The following is a 23,802-nucleotide window of genomic DNA, read 5'->3' on the forward strand; positions in this document are numbered from 1 at the left end:
CAAAAAGATGCCTAACATTCTGAAAGATAGTTGACCAAGTCAAATCTTACATTTTTCTTCCAACGTAAGAAAAGAGCAGGGTAATTTTCCTCTATATAAAGTATTTTAAAGTATCAGTAATTAAACTTATATGGGCTTACTGTCAGGAATTATGTTTATGCCAAAAATATTAAGGATATAGATAGAAAGGCCAAAAGATACTTTGTCAGTATGTCACTGTCATTCTTAAATAGTGCACAATCTTAATACATTTTTCCATATTGTGTGCTAGTCATATGTTTATATCGGTTTATTTTGGAAGTTATTGCAGTGTCACAGATCATAATTTTCCTGAAGGATATTAGATGAGAAAATTGTGTGTTGTAAAACCATTATAACTACATTTTCTGCATTTTAATTATTTGTCTCTGTGTGTGAATGTGGGTTTTTGCTTAGCTTTTTCCCCCCAGCCCCCAGTACATTTTGATGAATCTCCCTCTTAAATGCAGTGAAATCTAAGACTGTTAGTGTGTTATAGTTAAAATTGTGGCTGGACTGCTTACTTCAGTGTATGACATTACTTGGAGAGGCTTATTTATGCTTACATAGTAATTGAGAATTCATAGGTTGCCCAACACAAATATTTTTACAATGTATATTTGTAACTCTTAGGAACTTCATTTATGGTCATTGTACAATATGCTGTATTATATGAAAAAGATGTTAAAGTGTTTACATCATATCTTAAGAAACAATGATTGTCATGCTGTAGTGACTTACCAAATACRGGATGGAGAGTAAGAGATTTTTGACCTTGCTTTTTGATAGCTCATTAAGAAGCAGAGAAGAAGTGAGGCTGTCCTCAAAAGTGATCTCTGTAATCACCTTTGAATCTTCTGAATCAATGTTTAGAAGTGAGTTGGGTAATATTTCATATTTAAAATTTCTGCAGCTCAGTCTTCCTTGGTTTATTAAAGCCTAGTGGTTCATCCCAAAGATGRCTTTAAAGTGTTCTAGCATAGATTAACTTTTCAGCCAGGAGCATGTATTTTGTTTGGATATTGTGATGGCTGTTCTTTTTAGTTGTCCTCTTACATATTTGGTTGTCCTCTTAAACACATTATTATACATGAAATATGTAAGTATCTTCCTGCGTGTGCACACCCACCCAACCACCCACACACACCCATAGTGATGGGAGACAGGAATTAAAGAGTTTATATCTGGAATGTTTAAATATGGAAGCATTTGATTTTTCAAGCTTATTAGCCTACAGATCAAGCTGTAAAACTGAGTGTGATCAATTTTCAAGATTCTGTTTTTTTGATTTGGTTCTGTATTCTGATCTTGGTTAATGTTCTCGTTTCTATCTCTGAAAGTTACTCGTATTTGGTCTTGACTATTTGTATAGCTATATTATATGCGTGTATTATAGGCATAACATCCCAAACTGAAAGGTAGAGTTTCAACTATGCTTGAGGCTTATGTGGCTTTATGTATTTTATGTTTTCATTTGAGTTTGTTAGACACTTTTCAAACAAAAAGCAGAATACTGCCAGTGAAAAGTGCATGTGTTCATAAAATTAAAAAAAATGAATAAATAAGGTTATTAAGTGGCACTTGTGAGAGTGCCATACTAAGCAAAAAGATACAAATGTGCTTGCCAAATACTTTAAAAAAAAAAAATAAAAAAAAATTTAACTTATGGTGCAAAGCTGGAATGTGACAAAAACGTGTGGTTTTTCTTTTTTTTTTTTAATTTGTGCAACAGCCATAGAAGTTTTGACAAAAACTTGCTCACTTCTAATATGGTAACCTAGCTTTATGTGATCATTCTGTCAATTGATCTCTCCTCAGTAATTCTTGAAATAGTTGTTTATTTTCAGTCAAACTAGTCATAAGTTCCAAAGATATATTCCTACAGATTTTGTGAAAAGAAGCACCTGGGGTGAGGAAAGAGACTAAAATTTCCCTCTAGTTAGGGGGAAGGCAGGGAGACCTTGGCAGCTGCACACTATTTTTGTTGATAACTGATTGGCCAGTCAGCACATAAGTATTTTCTGTCAAAGCAGTGTGGAAGCTGTCACATCAACATGCAAGTTCAGATGAGGCATGCACATGTACTCACTCGCCCAGTGTGGTAATGCACTACTGATAACCTGAAGGTAACTGTGGTGAAAAAGTAGCAAGACAGACCTCACAAATTTGGAGGACATGTGGCTTAATTGACTTTTACATACAGTGACAATTTCRAAAGTGTATCTCAATAATATTAAACAAGATTATGAATGAGAGATGGAGCCAATGTCATCTTAAGTGACGATTCCTTCGTTTGTAGCCAAAGATCTAATAATGAAATGTGTATATATTAAATAAATGCATGCTCCTCAGTGGTCCCTATGTTTCCATCATATAGTTATGGAGGAGTCTGGAATACTCTTTTCTTYATGTATGTAATTGTCCTTTCCACTTCTTTGTGATCTGTGAGATAACTCTYAAAAATACTAGCAATACCCTTTAAGGTGTTTTGAACTATGCATGTTTTAAATGACTAAAATCCATACTGGTAAGTTACCAGCTCTTGTTTCTTTCAGGAACRAATATCAAATTTAAGTGACATATTAGTAAAAATATTAGTAAACTAGGGAGCTGTATGCAAAGTTTTTTATGGGGTGTTGTGTTTTTGTTTTTAATAGCTTCTATTTTCTAAAACTTAGTGTAAACTAATACAGCTTACTTGCAGGGTATAACCTGGATATTTTTAATATAGAAATAATGTTTTTCTTTCTTAGATTCAATTTCTAAAAACACTTTTGGTAAATTCATACACTGAAAGCACAGATTTACGTGCAATACTACCATTGATAGTTCAGCTAGCTGTTAAAGTAACCTGCACGTTTGCAATGCTCTGTCATTTTGTGTTGTTCTAAGCATTATCCTCCATTTCACAATACGGTAAAGAGTACGTTATGAAAACCTGCCATGAAGAAAAGCTCCTTCTACCTACGTTTGCCTCCAACTTAATACAGTTTCAAGAAAGTAATTTGAAACAGGCATTGAATTTTAAAATTGAAAGAATTAAAGTGCTTTTTGTAGCAAACTAGCACAATGGCTTCTGTCAATATGTTGAAAAACTCTTATGTGTCCTAGTTATAACACCTGCCGTCAGGTGTCTTGAACTTAGGGAAATCTTCTCAAATAGTGAGCAAACTTCTTGGTTTTCTGATTCTTGTGTGTTCCTTGTGTCATGATCATCGTTTTGTTTTTTCTCTCTCTCATTAATTTAAGAATTTTTATCTTTTCTTGGAGTCCCATGTGAGAGTTGATATTTCTTAAATTTAGCTAACTGGCCTGTATAAATACAGGAATAAAAAATTTTCAAAAGATTGTCTATTGAAATTTTAATTCAGATGCGTAAAAACAGAGTAGTATTCTCTCATGAATTTCATCAATACAGGAACTGTTTTCAGTTTTTGTCCACTTGGGTTAATTAACATACTACTAAAAAGAAGAGGGTAAATGAGAAAATTCGTTCAGATGCATGTGTTTCGTACATAGGAAAGTGTGGATAATACAGCAAAAGAAACTGGGAAGATTTTTTAATTGTCTCATACTACTCTTACAATGCAAAATGATCTAGAACTCAAGTGTGAACATCCAATATATCCTGGCTCCCCATGATTCTTTAGGATAGCATAAAAGCAACTCTGGCATAACATCTAACCTTTAGTGGTGATACTTAAAAATGGGAGTGACAGCTTGAAATTACTTACATAGGGAAAGAATTAGATATACGATAGGGTACCATTCTCTGAGGAATTTTTTTTTTTCTTGTGTTCATGAGGGAGGATGGAAAAAGGAAGTTCTATTTAAAAATTCTTTTAACTTGTGACCAGAATAGTGCAACTATCTGAAATGATACTGCAGTGGGTTGGCATGTTATCAAAACAGGGCGGAGTTAAGGATGTTTGAAATTTTTATTATGTATTTAAGAGAAATCAAAAAAATACTAAGCTATATATTTGAACTATAAGTCTAGTTTTATTTTTTGAGAACTTGTAGAGATGCTATGTTAATTCTATATTAATAGTTAAACTTTATTTCCTGGACCGAAGTGTTCTCAAACGAGTTACTTTAAATCATAGTTTTGTGCTTAAACACTTTGATTTATTTTAAAATTAGCTGATCTGTTTTAAAGTATTAATACACATGTGTATGTTAACTTACGTATGTTGAATTAACTCTGGATACATGCCTTTCTAAGCATTCAGGTTTCTTTATTGAGACTGTGTGTCTATGTTAATAAATCAGGACCTTTGCATGTTTGTGAAGCTTTCTGACAAGATAGAGTGATTGACTGCAGTAGTAGGATTGTGACACAGGTTCTGTTTTTTTCTGGCTCAGTGAAGGTGTGTTATGAATTCATTTGCCAATTAGTTAAGCCTGCTCAAACCTATTGGAGTCATTGAATTTACATATGTAGAATTCAGGTCAGAATATTAAAGAATAGAATATTGTGTGAGTATACTTTCATAATGTAGAACCCTTAATAGGTTAAACTTCTAGGACTAGAGATTAGAATTTTTCTTTAAATTAAGTTTTGATCTAGGAATTTCATAGACGCAGTAAGCACAGAATTATTTTTCTGCTTAAAACATGGCTACTGTAAAAGTTAGTGTACCTATACTTATTATATTAGGCTTGAATTCCAAAATCTTAAMTTACAGGAATTTGCAGTAAGCTGAAGGTTTGTTGTGTATAAGATTTAAGCATGACTAATTTTGGCTTGTAACTAGTTATTCAAAAATGTTTCTTTCAAACCTGTTTTAAACCTGATTTTTGATTTGATAAATAGCTCTTAGTGAGGAGAAAAGTTTCAGTGTAGTAACTAATTTTAGAACATTTTGCATAAAACGACATTTTCTCCTGTCTCCACAAATGTTTCCAAGAGACTTACCTTGTGGGCATTTGAACTTCAACCATATTTTAATTTATTTACCAGAATCTGTTATCAAAGATGCTTGTAACWGGTTTAGTTGCTTAAGTGTATGTTGTATATGTTTTTCCTTGAATTGCAAATCCTTTTGGTCTTGTGTTAACCAGGTACTGTATTCCAACATTTAGTTCAAGTTCCAGACAGTAACTTTGATGCAGATGAGTACATTGGACAACTACTGCTGGAATGATTAATCAGTTCTGAAATAACTAGCTACATTTGGCAACAGATGTGCAGAATTATGTCAGTTTAGAGGTTTTCATTAAAAAAAGGGGGGWTATGAAATTTTCTGTGTGTGTAAGATTAGGAATAATTTAATTTCTTTCAAGATAAAGTCCCACATATTCTTGCAATTATTTTAAAATAGCCACATTTTGATCCTCTAAAAGGGGCATAGCTAATGTAGTGAGGTAGATGCAGAAGAACTGCCTTCAGGACTGATCCACTGTTGCCTGAATAACAGTAGATGATTTGCATTAATAGAAAGACCTTAAAGTGGAACCTATTCTGTCCTAAGTTCTGCATGCATTGAGATCATGTATTCACTCCCCCCAATAGATTCYGATATCAATTCTTCAGGAACAAATTATTTTATATCCTTAAAATAAAAATTTAAAAAAGCAAAATTTCTGAAGAGATTTTCAGGTACAAATTTCTTCTTTAAAAAACTTTATATAACATACTGTGTAATTTATAAAGACGTAGATAYTCAGTTTCTGTGGTGATTGAAGTTCTTTAATGTTCTAGGGTTTATGTTAGCTTCCCTATTTATAGAGCAAATTTCCATTTTTAAGTAAAAACTTTTGTTGGGCAACTAATATTTCAAAATATTTTGTAATATATGATACTGTTAAAATGTATGGATCATTTTCTTAAGCCTCCTTTTTTTTAAGGACTGAAATGAGGCTACTCTTGAAAAGTATTCCCTAATGTTTCTCAGTTCTATGCGTGATTTGGCTCTATATCTGTGGCTGTTAATATGTGACATGGATTCCGAACAGCCCGGAGTCAGGAAGGATTTGAAGTATGTGATATAAACCCTGGATTGCAGACATAGCAAGGCTGTCTCTCTTCATGTCTAGTGCTTTTTTTTGTGTGTATTTTTTTTTCTTTTTCTTTTCTTTTTCTTTTTTTTCTTTACCAGTTATGCTCCAAGTAGCTGCAGTGTTGCAGCATGTGCATTAACCATTTTCTGCCTGTCCAAGAAACCATTCCTCTGGCCCCCCTCTGACTATGCAGTTTGTTGCAATGTGGTAAAGAGGGAGGTGCTTTGGTGTGTAAATGTTTTAGCCACTGCTGAGTTGTCACTGAGTGGCTGTTCTTGAGTGCACATTGCAGCCATCTTAATCACGTTTATAGTGCAGCTGAGACAGTGCAGTTTCAAAATGGCTGACGAAGTGTTCTTCATTGCAGCAGTTTAGCTTAACTGTATGCAAATAAGCAGAGCTGTTGGCATCACATGCTTCAGACCTTAGAGGTAAGCACCAGCTCTGCTGAGAAACAATTTTAAACTTCTGTTTAAGCAAAATGAATTATTTCTAAGCTGTATAAAATACCTTAAACTATTTTTTTGTTTTGTCAGCAGGAGGGATTTTTTTTTTCTTTCCTCCCCCCATCTCTGTGTCTGTGTGTTTCTCTCTCTCCTATCTCTTTCTCTCTCTCTCTCTCTCTCTCTCTCTCCTATCTCTCTTTTGCTGAATTAATTCATGGACATTTACCATTTTTCCAGTTACTGAGTAGACTGGGTGGGACAGGAGAGGTCAAAGGTCATACCCATAAGTCTTGCTAATGGAGTAATTAAATTTTGGCTCACTTACTTACCAGGCCAAAAAACACCGACTTCTTGTTGCCCTTCCTCAAAAGCCTGCCTCATCTTATAAATAAAAATAAAATAAACTGTAGGCAAATGCAACAAAAAAAATAATGAAGTAGCTAGATTTACATTTGATGATAGTAATTTTTGACACCCCCCCCCCCCCAGTGCTAAATGACAACCACGTAACCTGTGTAAATACATTGGAGTAACAATGATTGCATAAATGCTAACTAGCTTTCAGGTAGCAGTTATTTGTTATTCAAAAATAACACCTGCTAGTATAAGTAGCAGAACTGCTACAAATTGCAGTTTACCTTTAAATTCTTCCTTGATTTCTTTTATACAGGTTTTAATTCAAATCTGAATTTAAAAGTTTTGTGGTTTCATGTGGCCTAGTCTTTTCCTGTGTGTAGTACTGCTGGAAGGTGGTCTGGCTATCTATCATGCTTGATGCTCATTTAAAAAGTGGTTGATAGATGTCAGGGTCCAGAGATACGGATATGGAAGAAAAGTGGCGCTCAACTTTTTTCCATTGGGGAGGGGAAGAAAAGAAAAGGAGGAAGAAGGACAAGATATTTTCCCCCACTAGTCAGTTATTTTCTTGCATTCTATCTCAACTACCTGATTAATGCCATTATGGGGTTTTAAGTTAAACATGAGTTAATTTTAGAATAATCAAATAGGGAATGTCTTGAAGTTCTCCAGAAATATATCAGGAGCAACACAAGAACTGGATAACTCATCAGGACATAGATCAGTGTTTTCCTGGTTTTGGTACAGTGCAAAGAATATGACAGTCAGTACTAAACACTTAAATATAAGGAATAACTGAAGTTTTTTTCCATATTAATTTGGTATATTTAACATATTCTACAATAAATTACCTTTTGATTAAAAAGCTAGTTTAAATATCTGTTCCTGTAATGACCTTCTAAAGTTAATGGCAATACACTGTTGTGAAGAAACTAAATATTCAGAGCATATAGTGTGCATCTGTTTCTCAGGAGACCTAGTTTCTGCATGTTCACTTTATGTATTTGATATAAAGAAATAAAAATATCAATAAAATATAGTCATTTAAGGCCAAATTGATTGCTGACTTCAATTAACTGTAAATCTGTCATTAATTGGTCATAGAATTTTGCTATTAGGTTAGAAGATCAGTGACAGAAATAATACGAACTCATGATCACAGCTGAAAATTTAAGCATAGGTAGGTAAGTAATTTCATTCCCTGTTCTATTGTTAGTGTTTCTGCAGTGGTCTTGACTTAGGCCAGCATTTAGCTTGTAGTGGCTTGTCTTGACTGGACAGGATTGTTAAGATCCTGAAAACATTTGGGCACTGTCAAATGGCTGAAAGCTCAGACAACAGATTGGTCTTAATGCGTTCCTTTCTATAAAATGTAAAGTTTTGCCACAGTCTCACCTTACCTAATAAAAGTAGAATAATAATGTGAGTAGGTTTCCTTCTTCCCGTCCCCCAACCAATGATCTTTCTGGTTTTCTGCAAGATACTGAGTCGAGTCATTCTGACCCCAGTTTTATTTAATAAGATTACTGAAGTAGGGATGTGTGTGTTTAAAAACAGTTATTGTTGCTGATTAATTCCAGATGTTAATATCCCATACTGTCTAAAGCAAAAAAAGTCATTCTTTTAATCTGATCACCCTTTATATTTCCACATTGAAATTAAATCCTACTTCATAGTTATTGAATAGGATAAAGTTTTGTGCCTCAAACCATATTTTACTGTACACATCCTGTTTGGGATTAAGGATGGGATTAAGATTTAAAAGCTTATAAAATAATAAGCATATGATAATAGTCAAGCCCTATGGTGGGGGGAAGTGGTTAACTTTTTTTGGAGGGGGGGAGCCAAGAGGAAAAGGGAAAGTAGCCTATTTTTTGTCATTGTCAGAAGTTGTTCTTCACATGTATTACATTTGAGAAAACTAACGCACATTCATACCTTATCTGCGGTGCTTTTTTATCTACTCTTTTCCAGTGAGCTAATTAAGTTTATTTCCATTTTACAGATGAGGCACGATGCACAGGAGAGGTTGCCAGAGTTCTAGAGGGAAGCTCTCCTTGTCTCCTCAGTGTTTGCCTTGTCCTTTGTTTTTTGTTTACTTCACTCTTAACAGGCCATTTTGGAAAGTAGTGTCATTCTTGGAAGGGCTAGAGGAAATGACTGGCCCAGCAGGGACCCTTAGTGTGTTTCTGTTGTTTGGGGGGTGGAAGGGGAGGAGGGGATGTAGGGTGTTTTGAAACCTTTGTGTTACATATGGATACATCCCTAGTTTCAGAAGTTTGAGTATATGATAATATTTCCTATACAATAATACTGGTAGCTGACAGGATTACCTTCCTTTCCTCTCCCTCTCATGCTTTTGTTATTAATAGTTTTTTCTTGAGTAATTTAAAAGGAGATGAAAAACGCTGATTTACCTGCATGGGAATGTAGCACTTTAATTAGGTGCAGAACCATGTCTTTATTAAATATTTTAATATGATGTTCATGATTCGACTTAAGTGGTTGTCTGATGAATTAACAACAGTTCAACTGAATTGATTGCCATACATTTTTAATGCAAGCTAACACTTGCATTTGCATTTTCTCTGCTTTTGAGAACTGCTATGTTCTAGAACAATTAGACCTAAATTTGAAGGATAGGCTTTCAGAGGTAGATAATGCTAGCCTATTAGTAATTTATCAAATACATATGAATTTCAAAGGAAAACGCCAAACACCTAATTTACCTTTTTGGGGCTGGGAGGGTAATCTTTTTAAAACTCAGAATTGTCTCAATTTGTACAGCTGCTTTTTCCCTTTTTTTTGCCTTTTTTTTTTTTTTTTTTTTTTTTTTTTTTTTTTTTTTTTTTTTTTTTTTTTTTTTCCTCCTTCTTCCCCTAGCTGTTTTGGGAGCCAACAATTTCAGGCAGGATTCAGACCAAACTGGAATGGACTGCTGAGTTAATGCAGTAGTCTATAATGCGTGCAAATCACTTTTAAACAGCTGACTTCATTGGTTCTTTAAGTAGTAGAAATAAATGGTTACCAAGCATTTAGAGCAGTTTTGAATCTTAAATACTTGATCACATTACAACTCTATTCTTAAACAGTTAAAATTGGTCCTTTAGCTGCAAACTTTGCTATTTTTTTTCCTCAAGAATGTAGCATTTTCAAAGGAGATGTGAGTTTGCAAATGTTTTTTTTTTTTCATCATCTGGATTTGCATGTTTAGGTCTGTCATTTTAATGACAAAATTCTTCTTCGTGTAAACTGAAATGAGCAAAATGTTTCTCTAAAGTTGATAGAGTATTTCCCTTTTGAAAATAATAATAAAAAGCACAATATTTCACTCTGTCGCAGCTTAGAAGTTACTCATTTCAGAAACTTTTTCACCCTTTTTCTACAGTAGAAAAAGTGGATACATTGGTATCAGTCCCCCTCCTCCCTTTTCTTGCACTCTTTGCTTCTACTGCTATTGTTTTGTGTTGTAAAGTGTCTTGAAATAAACCACACTGTTTAAAATAAGCATGTGCCTGGATAGACAGTTCCRTATTACAGAAATGAGCATCACTGTGCTTTTCAAAGACGAAAGTGTGGAAATCTAGGGAAATTCCAAACTTTTGGCTAATCTTGTATGTGAATAACTGGTTTTGTTTCATGCTCTGGAAAAGAGGCTAAGTTRGGGGAGGGGTGGCTTTGGGGATGTAGATGTATTACCTAGGAAAGGCTCAGCACCACTTCACCCCATTCAGCTGTTAGAGACAAAGGTGTGGGAATTTATTTATTTCTTTATTTTACTTTCTACCTATCAAATACTCTCAGATGCTTTCATATCTAAAATTGTATGTGATTAGGAAAAGTAGTATTCTGTTGCAAGTCTTTCCATACCTTTCTATTGAGATGAATTCACTGAGACATTTGAAATTGGTAGATACTGTCTTTCAAATGTACCAACTGAAATCACACAGCTAAATTCTTTTGAACACTGCTTGCTTTATAATTTTTGGATGTAACACCTGCTGTTTAAGGTCATTTCTGACTTTTTAGACTAAAATATGGTGTGTGTGTTTGGAGGCACTATCCAAGTTCACAAGCTTTGAGAATGCAAAGTAGTAAAAGCTTTTTCAGGTGTTTTTACTGAGTGCATACTAAATGTGGGAAAGGAAGGCAGACATTTCAACTATTTTGTAATGGCCATCACTGGAGAATAAGTGAATAAGTCACTGTTTACTCTCTCAGGTTAGATTCTCCCATTTAAAAAATKCCACGTTTTGGAAGCAAAGTATCTAAAATGGTCACTGTGCTAGTTCTCGTGAGTTGTCCGTTTTGTATGTAACGCACAGATGTTGCTGCAGTTGATTTGGGGCTTAACAAGCCCTCTATTTACTTCAGTTTACCTCGGAGACAGCCCACTGTGTTCTTTATTACTTTAGTGTGTTTCTGAATACTGAACCAACTGTTTTTCTGCTACATAAAAAATATTTCATATTTGACACTAGTTTTATCACAGCTAATTGTGCATGCAGCAAGATGCAAGAAGGGGTAGAAATGAACTGAACGCGGAGGGAGTGTCCTTGTCTTTGCTGGGAATGTTCTGGAAGCAGGGTGGTGCCTTGCAGCACACAGCAGATGGAGAACTAATCTTCTGGGCTCGTAGCAAGCTCTGGCTTGGATTGCTTTTAGCGGACTGGAGCTGAGACTTTACACATACTAGAAAATACTACGAGTAAATGATTTTTTTTTCTTGTTGTATGTGTTTTACTGTGTGTGTTGAGCCTTACTGTTATGTTGGTATATGTGCACAAGGCTGTAGAATGATTTTCTTTTTTGTATGTGGGAGATGCAAGAGGTTTTGGTTCACTTTCGTAAAGCAGCRTTGGTGCCCTCTATTTTCAAGCATTGAGGCTGTTCGTCTGATAACTCACTCAGCAGATCATAATAGCATCACTGAAAGATGCRTTTTACACAGTGCTTAACATACACAGATCTGTCTGAAAGTAATACAAATCCCAAGATTTCTATGAAGTAAAAGCAGAACAGCACCAGATGGCTTGTGCAGTYCATGGTTGTGGTGTAACCTGACTGTCATTCTGGGAAAATAATTGATTTTACCTTATACATTGCTTCAGACTTTTGGATACAACAGCCCTGTGGCATGCATTGTAACAACCAGTGAAGACTAACTTGGGTTACTAAGCATTTTCAGATAGATAACTCAGCATCTTTTGGACACTATGGATAGGCAAATTRCATTATGCTGAAATATCTAGAACCAGACATACAGCAAATTACACTCATAGTGGAAAGGGACACATAATTTGCATACAGGTAGTCCTGATGCTGTAGGGATGCTAAAGAGAAACAAAGTACAGAGACCTAGAGGAGACCAATAGTGCAAAGTACGCTTTTCTGCTCCTGAGATGACTTTGCCTTTGCCCTACTGGAATCGACAGGCAGGTTTGTGTCTGTCACTTTCCTTTTCTTAATGTGTGCTGCTAAATGGTGCCATGTCACAGCTACAACAGCATTGCTAGATGTGATGCCCAACTTCAATTTTATTTAGGGTTTCACAAATATATTTACTAATAAACAGTATATTTATTTGCCTTGGTGTTTTATACCCCAGAGTTTCTCATAAAACAATAAATGAGTGAAAAAGGCATTGGAGAATGATTCATCCTTTTCATTTCAGCATATTTAATAGTAAGCAAAATCTGGCTTGTATTTTTTCCAGAAGATACAGTGACTTTTAGAATAAGCATTTGTAAAYGTAAATCACTTACTAATTTTAATTGGACTTTGACTGGAAGGAAGGGTGCAAGAATTAAGCAGTTAACTATTTGAAGTCATAGAGAGGTTGAAATCCAAGCTGCTGTTTCTACCTGTCAGTATATCCTTTAGGTGCTTGAACAGATAAAGCCTACAGCTTCATCTGCTCAACGAAGAAATAAATGGGAAGTTGAAAGAGTAAATTAATTTAATTGGCCTGACATGTTATCTGTCACCAGTAAGTCAAAAATAGGTTGTTTTTACTATGGATCTGATATCTAGTTATTTGCAAGCTGTGAAATATTGGAAAYAACAGTTAAATGATGATTAAGTATATCCATTTATTCAGTGTTAAAGTTACTACAGAGTGCTTACTAAAATCATTTTGAATGATGCAGTATTTAGTATTCTTCCTAAGAATGTGCTTCAGAGTGGATTTTTTKGGGGAGGGGGATGTCAGTTATGGTTTACAGAAACAATAAATTAGCACTTTTGAAATGAATCTGGATTATTACTAAACAAATAACTGACTATATATTCTAGAACCTATAGTTGTCTAACTAGGCAGGGGAGGAGGGGAAGGCTTTACTCAGCAATATCCTGCTGCAATTTTGTCATGAAATGAGGCCCCCTTTATGTAAATTTTTACTGGCGCCAGCTAGCTGTAACTGCAGTCTGGCTCAGCTTTGGCAGCAAATAATGTGTGTCATGGACTTTTACCTTGCATGGAATGTAGAAGCAGTCTGGTTTCTGGACTGAAAGAACTGGATTGATGATTTTGAAAAGATGTAAAAGGAACCTAGATGTAGTTAGATTGTTAGTATGTGAAAATATTGAAGAATTTTAGCATTCTTTTTTTAAAAAAATCTGCTGTCTTAAGCTGTGCAATAATAAATTTATGCTTGTTGGTACTACTGTGTGGTATGTGGGAGGTACTTCACTGCACATAGTTGCTGCAGTGCTAATAGTTGGCAGCACAGAAAGCAGTACAAAGAGTTCTGACTGTAGACACTTTCAGTTGCAACATGCACTTGGAGGCTGTGGTATGCGTATTCAGTGAGCTGTAGTGATACTCCTGGCACATTTACTCCTTTGTATGGATAAGGGAGTATCTGCATACTTTAACAAGCAGATGTAGGCTACTAACTGAAAGGTACAATTGCATACCTCAGGCTGGCTAAAGTACAATACTTAATGCTGCTGTGTAAACAAAACAAGATCTTGGTGTCAAGATGGCTGACCTGGAAGTCTACTTGTAGCTCGTGATCCTTATGCAAATAAGTTGCATGTCAGTGGCTTACTTGGAAGAGGAAGTTCATTTTGCATGTGTCAAGTTCTCAGCAGGTAAGAGGAGCAACTCATCTTCTGCCTTAATGTTTTAGAGGCCTTTCAGATTATTTTTCCATTTACATGCTCAGCCCCCCTCTTGGCAAAATGCCAGGAGTCTTTACTGTATTCAGTTTTAGAATTAAGTATCAGAGGCATTTTCTGGGAAGCTTGAAAGTCATTTGTTCTTGTTGTAATTATTTTTGAGTAGCTGTTGTTGTAGGGACCATATCTAGCAATTATTATAAAATGCTTATTTACTTTAAACTGAAGACTTAATAAAAATGCTAGAAATTCCAGTATATACTTTTTGGTTTTGATGTTGCTGGGTTTTTATATTTGGTTCAAACCTCTACTGTTTTGCTGCTGTGTTATTTTGTCTCTGTAGTGACACCAGTTGATGCGTATGGAGGCATAGCCCTGCTGTGAGCTTACCCCTAGAAAGGATGCAGATTTTAGAGGAGTGAATCTACCAGTGGTGAATTTTTTGGTTTTGCGGTACCACAAACTTCTTTATCCTGCTTGTGGTTTAAATTCTCTTCTTTTTGAGATGGCARAGCTGTTTGAAATATTGGATGCTAAACTGTTGCCTAGGTATATATTAGCRTAAATACACATTCACAAATGTGTCTATATAAATTTTCAAAAGGTATTCTTGTAAATAGGGAAGCAGATCAAAATATGATATTTATGATGGTATCTCAGAAGGCAATAAACTTGTCTTATCACTTTGTTAAAAATTTGCCACTCTGAAACAGCCAGTTCAGTAATAAAGTGTATTGTGGTTGTGCATGCCCTGTATGAAAGAACTGCACTGAGCAGATATGCTAGTTCTGCATGACTGTATTTGCATTGTTGCCATATTACAATTCAGAAAGTTGTGACAGGATGAGAAACTGAAAAGGGCTGATGGTAAAAGAAATGATTGGATTTTGAAAAAACTGAGCTTGGGAGAAGAAAGAATTGAAGAGACATGAGCAGGCCAAGGAAAACACAGGAAGAAACACTTAAAGGTAGACAGCAGCTTAAAAAAGGGATGTGGAACTGACAGTAGACAGGCAGGTCCAGGTGAAGAAAGAGTGAGATGATTAGTCAGAGAAAATGAAACTAAAAAGGTAGGGGCACAAATTAGCGGGCAAATCTGAGCTTAAAATGAGATGGTGATAAAAATTCTAAAAATACTAAAGCAATTCTAAAATTGACTGTGAATTGAGGCCAAGAGAAAGATGCAGATATGCTAGGAAAGTGAACTACAACTGGTTGATACAGAGGAGGAGGGAATTTAATGGTAATACAGAAAGGTATGCTTCTGCGATGTTATAACAAAGAATAAAATGCAATGTGTCAACAATTTGGGCCAAATGCATATTTTGTATATCTCATTTACACTGAAACCTTTAATAACTGTTTTTAGTGATAACTTAAAATTTGATGCGAGATACAAGTTTGTTTTTGCTGTTCAGAACCTTAGTTTCATACATGTCAAGGCTAAAAAGCTGTGAAAATAGCGGGTGTGTGAAAGCAAGTAAATAGGTAAATAATAGATCTGGAATTTCTGGCCCCTCTCCTTTTCCCTCCCCCTCCCGCCCTCCAGTTACATTAGAAATCACAGTTCAACAGCTATAAAGGTTGTCCATGAAGAACAAATTGTGTTAAAATCCATCTAGCTTTCATTGCACGGTGAAGGAAGCAATTCAGGGCCCCTCCCGCCTTCCTGAAAAGTGGAGGATGTAGAGGAGAAATAGGCATTGAGTAGGACATGACAAAACTAAAAGTTGATTTAAAATAAACTAAATGCTCCTGAGAGAGAAGCCCGACTAATAAAGCAAAGGATAATAAAAATTAGATAAGATTCTTYCTCTCTTTATTAAAAATTAACAGTAATGTATGTGATAATGATGATAATGCATAGTAAAGTAGAACAGGCAGAAGAGTACAATAAGTATTCTTATTCAGTTTTTATATAGAAGTGAGATAATATTTTGTAGTATTTTGCAGGTGATTTTAAGTACGTAGGAGCTGTAAGTAACAAGGAAGATACTAAACATGATATACATTTCTAAACAGAAGCTATAAGCTAGTCTGTGTTATCTGCATTCAAGAGTTCTTTTTTTAAAAAAAAGAAAATATTATCAGCCTCTTCTCTTGAGATTTTTTTTATTCCATAACTCTCAGAATACAGTGGAAATTCTAGAAGATTCAGAAGACTGCTATTCAGAAAAGGTCAAGCAGGATGACCTAAATAGTTCTTTAGCCTAACATCAGTCCTTGGAAAAATAATTATACTAATATTCTTTATGCATTTATGAATTCCTTGGTCATTTCTTCATTAATGTTGAGATGTTCTAATGGAAAACAGAACTGTAAAAAAAAAAAAAAAAAAGGAGGGGGGAGGGGTTTATAACCATAGACATAAATAACCAGTATGTCTAGACACTTGTGCCTTGATTGACATGTGTGTTTTGGGTTTTTTTTAGCTGTAAGTAAAAGCACTAAATTGTTTGACTTCTAAAGCCTGTTAGTGAAGAGGAACACTATCACTGGAAGATACATTTTTTTCAAGTCAAGTTTCTTCATAACTTGTCCTGTAAAGAGGTTACTTCCAGTAATTTGCAGCTGGTGAAAAGATGTAGAAAAGCAAAATCATTGATTCTCTTGCACAGTCATCAGTGGGACAAACTCAGACAGTCTATTATAGCAAAATCTGAAGCTGTACATTTAGAAACAGCTATTACAGAATATATCTGCTTAACAGGGAGCTGTACCCTGTACAGAAGCTTAATCAATACGAGTTACTTTCTTGTTGTCCACAAAATTTTTTAAAATAATATTGAAGAATTAGGGTATGCTGTCAAGACACAGAAAAGGCTTGGGCTGAAGAACATAAAATCATAAAATAATTCAGGATCAAAGGGATCTCTGGAGGTCAGAGTCATACCGCTTGCTCTGAAGAGGATAACTTCAAAATTAGATCAAGGTTGCTGAGGGGCTTGTCAAATTGAGATCTGAAAATCTCCAAGGATACATCTTCTACAGCCTCTCTGGATGATCTGCTGCAGTGTTTGACCACCCTTATTACAAAGAACTTGTRTCTGTCTGGAATTTCTGTTGCTAAAAGCTGTATCTACTTTCTTTTGTCAGTTTGCTGTACATCTCAGAGTCTGTTTCTCTCTTCTAGTTAGATAGTTGAAGATAACAATTAGTTCTCTTCCTTTAGCCATCCTTGCTTCATGATGTGCAAACTCAGTTCCCTAATCTCACCTCATGCATCACATTAGTGCGGTCATTTTGGTGGCCGACTGGACTCGCTCCATTTAATATCTCTGTTGTATTAGAGGGCTGAAAAGTAGATGCCATATTTCTGATGTAGCCTCTCAGGTGCCAGGCAAGGAATAACCACTTCCCTTGAGCTGCTCATTATGTTTTTGCTTATGCAGCCTGGTCTCATGTCTTAAGAAGGAATAAATCCATTTTTTGCTTACGAAAGAGATGATTAGGATATAAAGAGACCAGGGATATAGGATAAAGAGGTATTTCAACTATGTAAATTCATTTAAAAAGTGAAAATGACTAGTAAAATAGCCTTCCTAGTCCACAGAAACAGGAGAAGTGATGGGAAGCATGAGGCAGACCAATTAATACTGAGAAATGGTGCTGCTTGCTTATTTATTTATTTAAACCTTAAATTATGAGTAAATAAAGGAAGCAATGAATCTTTTCTTTTTTGTCTTCTTCCGGAAAGACATCTAATCTCAATTTGAGGACAGGCTTTACTTAGAAGAATGGCCAGCCTACGGCACTTAAACATCATAAGGCTTTGAAACACCGTATGTATGACTTCATTACTTTGACTTTCTAGCTGGGTTACATGGGATAGTCCTGGCTTGAAGTCCTCCATATAGTATAAATCATTCTTTAAGTTAAAGTAGTGACAGAAGTCATAACAGAGCATAGTAGATAATTGGAATTTATAATAATAAAGTTAAAAGATTTATCTCAGGGCCTGGCTGTATATTAGCCAAACTTTGCCCTGCCTTATACTAAAATGATGAGACGTCACAAGAGTTGTTGTGATCTTCTACCTTACAACCGTTTTCGGACCATCTTTTCTTGTGGCTATTAGCCAAATAAGATACTTAGATCAGGTTAGGAAAGTTAGCCGGCTTTGCGTTAGCTAAAACGAGGCTATTTAATGGTCTGAAGAGGTGATGAGAMTAGATGATGTAGTGACTCCGTTTCATACTCCCAAATAAGTCTTCCTTAATTATAGTGGCTTGATGTTTCTCACCAATCATGCTGGAGTGATTTTTGTGGGTATGGAGTGTTCCCTCCCCCCTCAAGCAACCAGTAGACAAGCCTTAATCTCCATGCAGCAGAATTTGTAACTGTTGGATGAAATCCCGTAAGGTCAAGACAAGTAAAATACTTGATAATATTCAGTCATCCTAGTGACGTATAGTCTAGTGACTAACACTTACTTTCATCCATTCATTCCTCCCCCCCTCCCTTTTCCTTTCTGTTTGGTTGTGTTTTTTTTTTTTTTTTTTTTCTTAGTTTGTGGCTCGACCTGCCTTAAAGATGTACCTTATTTGGATTTTCTTTCTTTTGCATTTATATCTGCTTCTTGGTGTTATTTACCAAAAAGAATAATACTCAGAGCTGTGAATAGTGTGACTCTTTGAGTGCCTAGGTTTAGCACTACAGCATTTTCCACTTGCTTATGATTGGTAACAAGTGTAGCTAACAATTGCAATATAGACCCACATGGTGGGAGAGAGGGGGACAGAAGAATATTGGAAAAATAGCCAATAATGCTTCCAGGATCTAAATCTATGCTGCAAACGATGAACTTGCTCTGTTTACTGAGAAGACTTAGATTTGTACATTTTTCTAGCTTTGCCTCAATTTTATATGGAAAGAGGATCAGCAACTTCTAATGCGTGTAGTTGGTTTCTTTAGTCCGTGTTGAAATACAAGGCTYTGTCACACCTTCTGGATTTGTTTCTGCAAGATATGATGAAAACAGAATTCTGGATACATTGTAGCTCAGGTTTCCCCATTAATTTTCCTAATGCAATCAGTTACATGTTTGACAGCATCAGGGAGAATGAAACTAATGTCTGATGAGCAAATCCTTGAAGTGAGGAAGTTGGAGAATCTCTTGTTTCTAAGTTGGAGAATCTCTTGTTTCTAAGTTGGAGAATCTCTTGTTTCTAATTGGATAGGGTAAGAAGAGTACCATGCTTGGCAGCACAAGAGCTGCATATGCATTCCAGGAAGCCTTGATGATCCTGGAAGGAGGGTTTTGTTAAAAAAAAAAAAAAAAAAAAAAATTCTCCATTCTAGAAGATTATCAATCAGCTCAGTAGTGGAGGAGGCACTGTAAGACCATGTCCAAGGCTGTTGACTGCACACAGAAAATCCAGCTATCATAGGAACTGTTGAAGTTAAAATATTAAAACTCACTACAGTGCCACTTAAATATAAAATACAGGCTGTCAGTTGGTTTGGGCATGCTGTGAATATTTCCACCTTATTCTAAGAGATGAGCTTCCTATAGGGGTAGGCTTCACTCTCACCTTTTAAAGGAAAGTTTTACTCTAACAAAGAACTAGCATTAATTTAACAAGGATATTGGAAGAACAGCCTGCAGAATAATGGAAGCACTTTAGTGTGCGCAAACTTGGCAAAAGACTGACGGAAACTGGAGCAGACAAAAGTAAGATTATTCATCTCTTAATACACAAAAATATGAGGCGTTTTCAACTCTAAGCACAGTTATGTCTTAAAATCTCAAGTCTGTAATTAAAAGCAGCATGCATCCTTGAATTATTAGTACCTGTTTTCTGCTGCTTTTCCCAGGAGAAGAATGGAAATGTTTTGGTGATGAGTACTGTAGTTTTGGAAAAGTGGAAAATAAACTTTTCTCAAACAGCTGTGGTTAATAGCTGTGGTTGTTAAGTATGCAGTTAAAATATAGTATATACAGCGATCTGAGAGATTTTGGTAGAATTTTTTTATTCACACAGTGAAAGCCCTCAGTGATCATGTTTTAGCCACTGCATCATTTGGAAAGGTCACCAAACTCTTAGACTRTTACCAGCAGTCTTGTCTTTGAAAGTTGTGCACTTTGAAAATGAGATGAAAACTGGCAGGATTTGTTGACTCTTACAAAATGGGTAGTAGTGCCTGTGCTAAAGGTTCTAGCTTCTGTCAGTACTGAGTAATAAATTCAGTTTATAATCGTTTATGGGTTGTGAGGCAAAAACTGTGCGAGTGTCCTTGCACATGTCATTATGGCAAAGAACGCTAATCCAGACAAAATCTGTTCTGCGTGGACGCTGAAGTCAGTGAATACTGTGAACATGTATCAGTACTATGATCCTGAACACACAACAGTGCTATGTTAAGATGTGGAACTAGTGCTTTGAAGTTTTAGCAGAACTGGACTAATTCTGTCCAAAGACACAATAACCGGACATAATTCTAAAATTACAGGACGCTCCTAACACCAAAGGTCAGATACATAAGAAGGCAATATCTACTTCCCAGACCTTTTTTGTATTATCCTGTGCCATATGAGTAGTGAAACGCTTGAGTGCAAATRTATGATGGCCTTGTCTTAATATAACTTCAAGACATTTCACTGAACTTTTGTTAGTGGTGGATACTAGTTCTGATAATGAAAAGGTTCAAGTGGACACAAAACCAAGTAAATAAATTTCTAAGCTCAAAGCTAGGTTGCTCAAAGAATTGCTTCTTGATTTACAGTATAGCTCAAATCCAAAGTCATAGAGATGAAAAGGTTAGATATAAAGCATTTGTAAGTTGAGAGTAATCTGTAGCTAGATTTCAGAGCCTTGCTGTTTCRGAATCAAGAGTAGATTAGACGTTTGTCAGAATGTGAAAATTTCCTGTATTTTATAGAAATAGTAAAGGAGAAGCTTGTCTTCTGCAACCTGTCAAGCAAATTTTTCATGAATCATTTTCATTATTTTACATCAAATCGCTTTTTACCTGGCAATCAATATTCAAAACCTGGCGATCAATAATCCAAACAAACATTAGATTCTTGGAGCTAGAAGCGTAGTATTTCAGATAAGTAGTTTCTCAAGCCCAGTCAGCAGGTGGAGAAGTGAGTTCTTGGTTTGTTCTTACTCAGAAGMATCATGAGGTTCCTTTAACTCTGTTCTGGAAAGGTAGGGGCTCTTGATGCCTTCAAGATAATTTAATACAAAATCCGTTGTTTCTCGTTCACGTAATATGAAGCTTTCCTATGAGACTCGCATTTCAAATTTCAGTTACCTTCCTTCAAAAGTGAGCCAGGCTTATTTGAGTCAAAGTCTGAAAATAACATTGATTTGTTGAGAAACTGTTCATCTTCCCTCTTCCCTTCCCCCTCCCTCCTTTTAAGGTTTTCCTATATGTACAATGCGAAGTATTTGTGGACTTCATAACTGGTACCTAGTTAGCACAGTTCATGTGTTTTGTGCCCTTTGGGAGAATCACATGGATAATTTTGAATTGGGCTACAGATTACTTTTAAGGCATCAAAACCCTCCAAAACAGACTACTTTTTTTTTTTTAAGCATACTACAAAACACTAGTTTTATTAGATTTTTATTATTATTTGTACCCAGGGGATCTTCCTTTACAGCAGCCAAACAAATTCCTTTGGCTTGTCAGTAGTTTTGTTTTTATTTTTTTTTGAATATTTGCCATGAGTTACGAGTTTCCTATATTTCTTGAATTTAACATCAGTTACTGTCTGTCTGAATATAATATGTTGTTTATCTTGAAGATAAGATTTGCTTCTTAGATGGGGTCATTTAGAGCCATTTTGGATGCCATAAGGTATGGCTACTGGATCTCAACTGCAATTCCAGAAGGGCACAGGTCTTCTGTAGGTCTTGTGTTAAATCTGCCAGCTTCATGTGTGTTCCAGAGCGTCAGATATGGCACTAATTGCCTATGGTTAGGCTGCTGAGTCTCATTTGGTGTGTTCGTAAGCTCTTTAAGCTTGTACGCTTACTATGGCTTACTGTAGCTTCTATCTCTGTATCCTGTTGTCTTTAAAGGTAGAAAGTCCAAGCATTTCAGAGCTCTTCAGGCAAAGCATTGTCATGTACTTTGCTTAACTAAGATGGACACGTTCGTGTCACGGAGAACAAGTAAACCCCATCAAAATATATTATTTACTCTATGAACTGTGTTCTCTGCTCTCATAAATTGGAATGATTGGGGATAGCCAATGAATTGAAGTAGTGTTGTTTAAAACTTCTTCATGGCTGGTATCTTCTAAAGCTAGATTCTTATAAGAAATATTCTGATTTTCTGCAAGAAGGATAAAGCAGTGAAATAGATCTTCTTGCTTTGGTTATTCAGGGTACTTGGTCATATTCTTACTTTGGTTATTCAGGGCGTTTGGTCATGTTTTTCCACTTTTTTTTTTTTCCCCAATATCCTTGTGAAAAAAAGATTGCATATACAGTGGTATTTGGAAAGAACCCATCAGTTCATGATTTTTTTTTTTCCTTAGAAGCAATACCTTCATTAATGACTGCTTTCACTCTTCAAAATCAATTCAGTTTATGTATAAAGTTCTTAAATAGTGGAGAAGTCTCATACGTGATAAAATGTGTCCTGCACAGTATTATAGTTGTTCTAAGGTCAAGGATTAAACTTACGACATTCAGAATTGGTGTTAACTTTCAAAGAAAATCATGCCAGATCGTAACAGTTCATAGCTGAGACAGTCATCTGACCTTAATTTTGCTTTCAAATAATAACACGTAATTTCACAAAAAAGCCTTTTAGAGATTCTTGTCCAAAATTGTTAAAAAGTTTACAGATATATTGAAAAACTTTCCCTCTTTTTTTTTTYATTTTGATGCAAAGTGTTGATTTTTAAGGATCATGAAGTATGTTCTAGAGCTTCCATATGCACTGCGAACATAAAATGCATTAGCTTATTTAAGAGCATAAGCTAGATAAAAGCTGTCTTTTCAGTATAGATTTATTTGYTTTTGTATTTACTTACTGTGTTACTGAGACCTTTAGCTGTACATTCTGACTAGCTGATGTTGAGGTTGCTTTTCTAAAGAAATATATTCTACTGGGAAGAAGCAGCAAGACTCTTCTAGTTCATTTTAATTGTTGTAATTCCTGGAGTTTGTTTGTTTTGGGGTTTTTTTGGCAGTGGAATTTACAGAAAAATAAAATAAAACATCTGTGTCTCACTTTCACATGAAGAAAAACTGAGACAGAAGATGCAGTTAGTTGACCAGGGCTAAAATGGCAATTATTAGCAGAATTAAAATGGAAACCAAATCATCTTCAGGATACTATTACTCCAGGTCATAGTATCTTGTGATAAAGATAATGACAAATCCTGAGGGAAGATGACATTGCAGCCCACACCAACCCACTGGGTGGGAAAGGAGGATTGCAGCAATCACAGGTTTGTTTTTTCCCTCCCTTCCCCCCTGAGCCCACAAGTGTACGTGATCGTGAGGAATAGTCATTTGACTTTTTTTTTTTTTTTCTTATGTCCAAAGCCTTATCCACAGGAATACATATATAGTCCTGCCAGCAAATAGGTAGGACTATACCTTTCAGGGTAAGCATGCGCCTTACCCTGAAATCTCAGCTGCCCAGCATGGTATAGAGAATCTGATGCTGCTGGATTCTTGTCCCAAAATCTTTTTGTTTTGCTTTCTCCTTTTTCACTTTAGTACTTCAATGCTGTTATAGCCTGGTGCATCTTTGCTAGTGATGTTTTGCTCTTGACGTATAGAGGCTTTGGAATCTCTGGGCCTTTGGCCTTCACTATGCCTGAATCTAGTCTGATTCTTTTTAAGCCCTCTCAGAATGACTGACTAAGAAAGTATATGACTCTGCT

General features: G+C 35.6%; 1 protein-coding gene across 14 annotated transcripts in view; it reads left to right on the forward strand.

The window, feature by feature from the left end:
- The window catches only part of ATF7IP (activating transcription factor 7 interacting protein), a 114,433-nt gene that overhangs the window by 3,072 nt on the left and 87,559 nt on the right, over positions 1–23,802 (forward strand). For 9 of the 14 annotated variants that reach the window (XM_085308788.1, XM_085308789.1, XM_085308795.1 and 6 more), the window contains exon 1: positions 14,406–14,495. The exons of 2 other annotated variants lie outside the window; for them this stretch is intronic. In XM_085308788.1, coding sequence (XP_085164914.1) covers positions 14,452–14,495 — 44 coding nt within the window. In that variant the 5' untranslated portion in view covers positions 14,406–14,451. Of the gene's footprint in view, positions 1–6,323; positions 6,453–13,541; positions 13,920–14,405; positions 14,496–17,644; positions 17,729–23,802 lie in introns of those variants that run through there. 3 more of the 14 variants (XM_085308786.1, XM_085308783.1, XM_085308787.1) reach the window with 3 other exon arrangements.

Source organism: Rhea americana, unplaced genomic scaffold (genome assembly GCF_003343005.1).
Source record: "Rhea americana isolate MKP2758 unplaced genomic scaffold, rheAme1 scaffold_281, whole genome shotgun sequence".
NCBI classification, from domain to species: Eukaryota; Metazoa; Chordata; class Aves; order Rheiformes; family Rheidae; genus Rhea; species Rhea americana.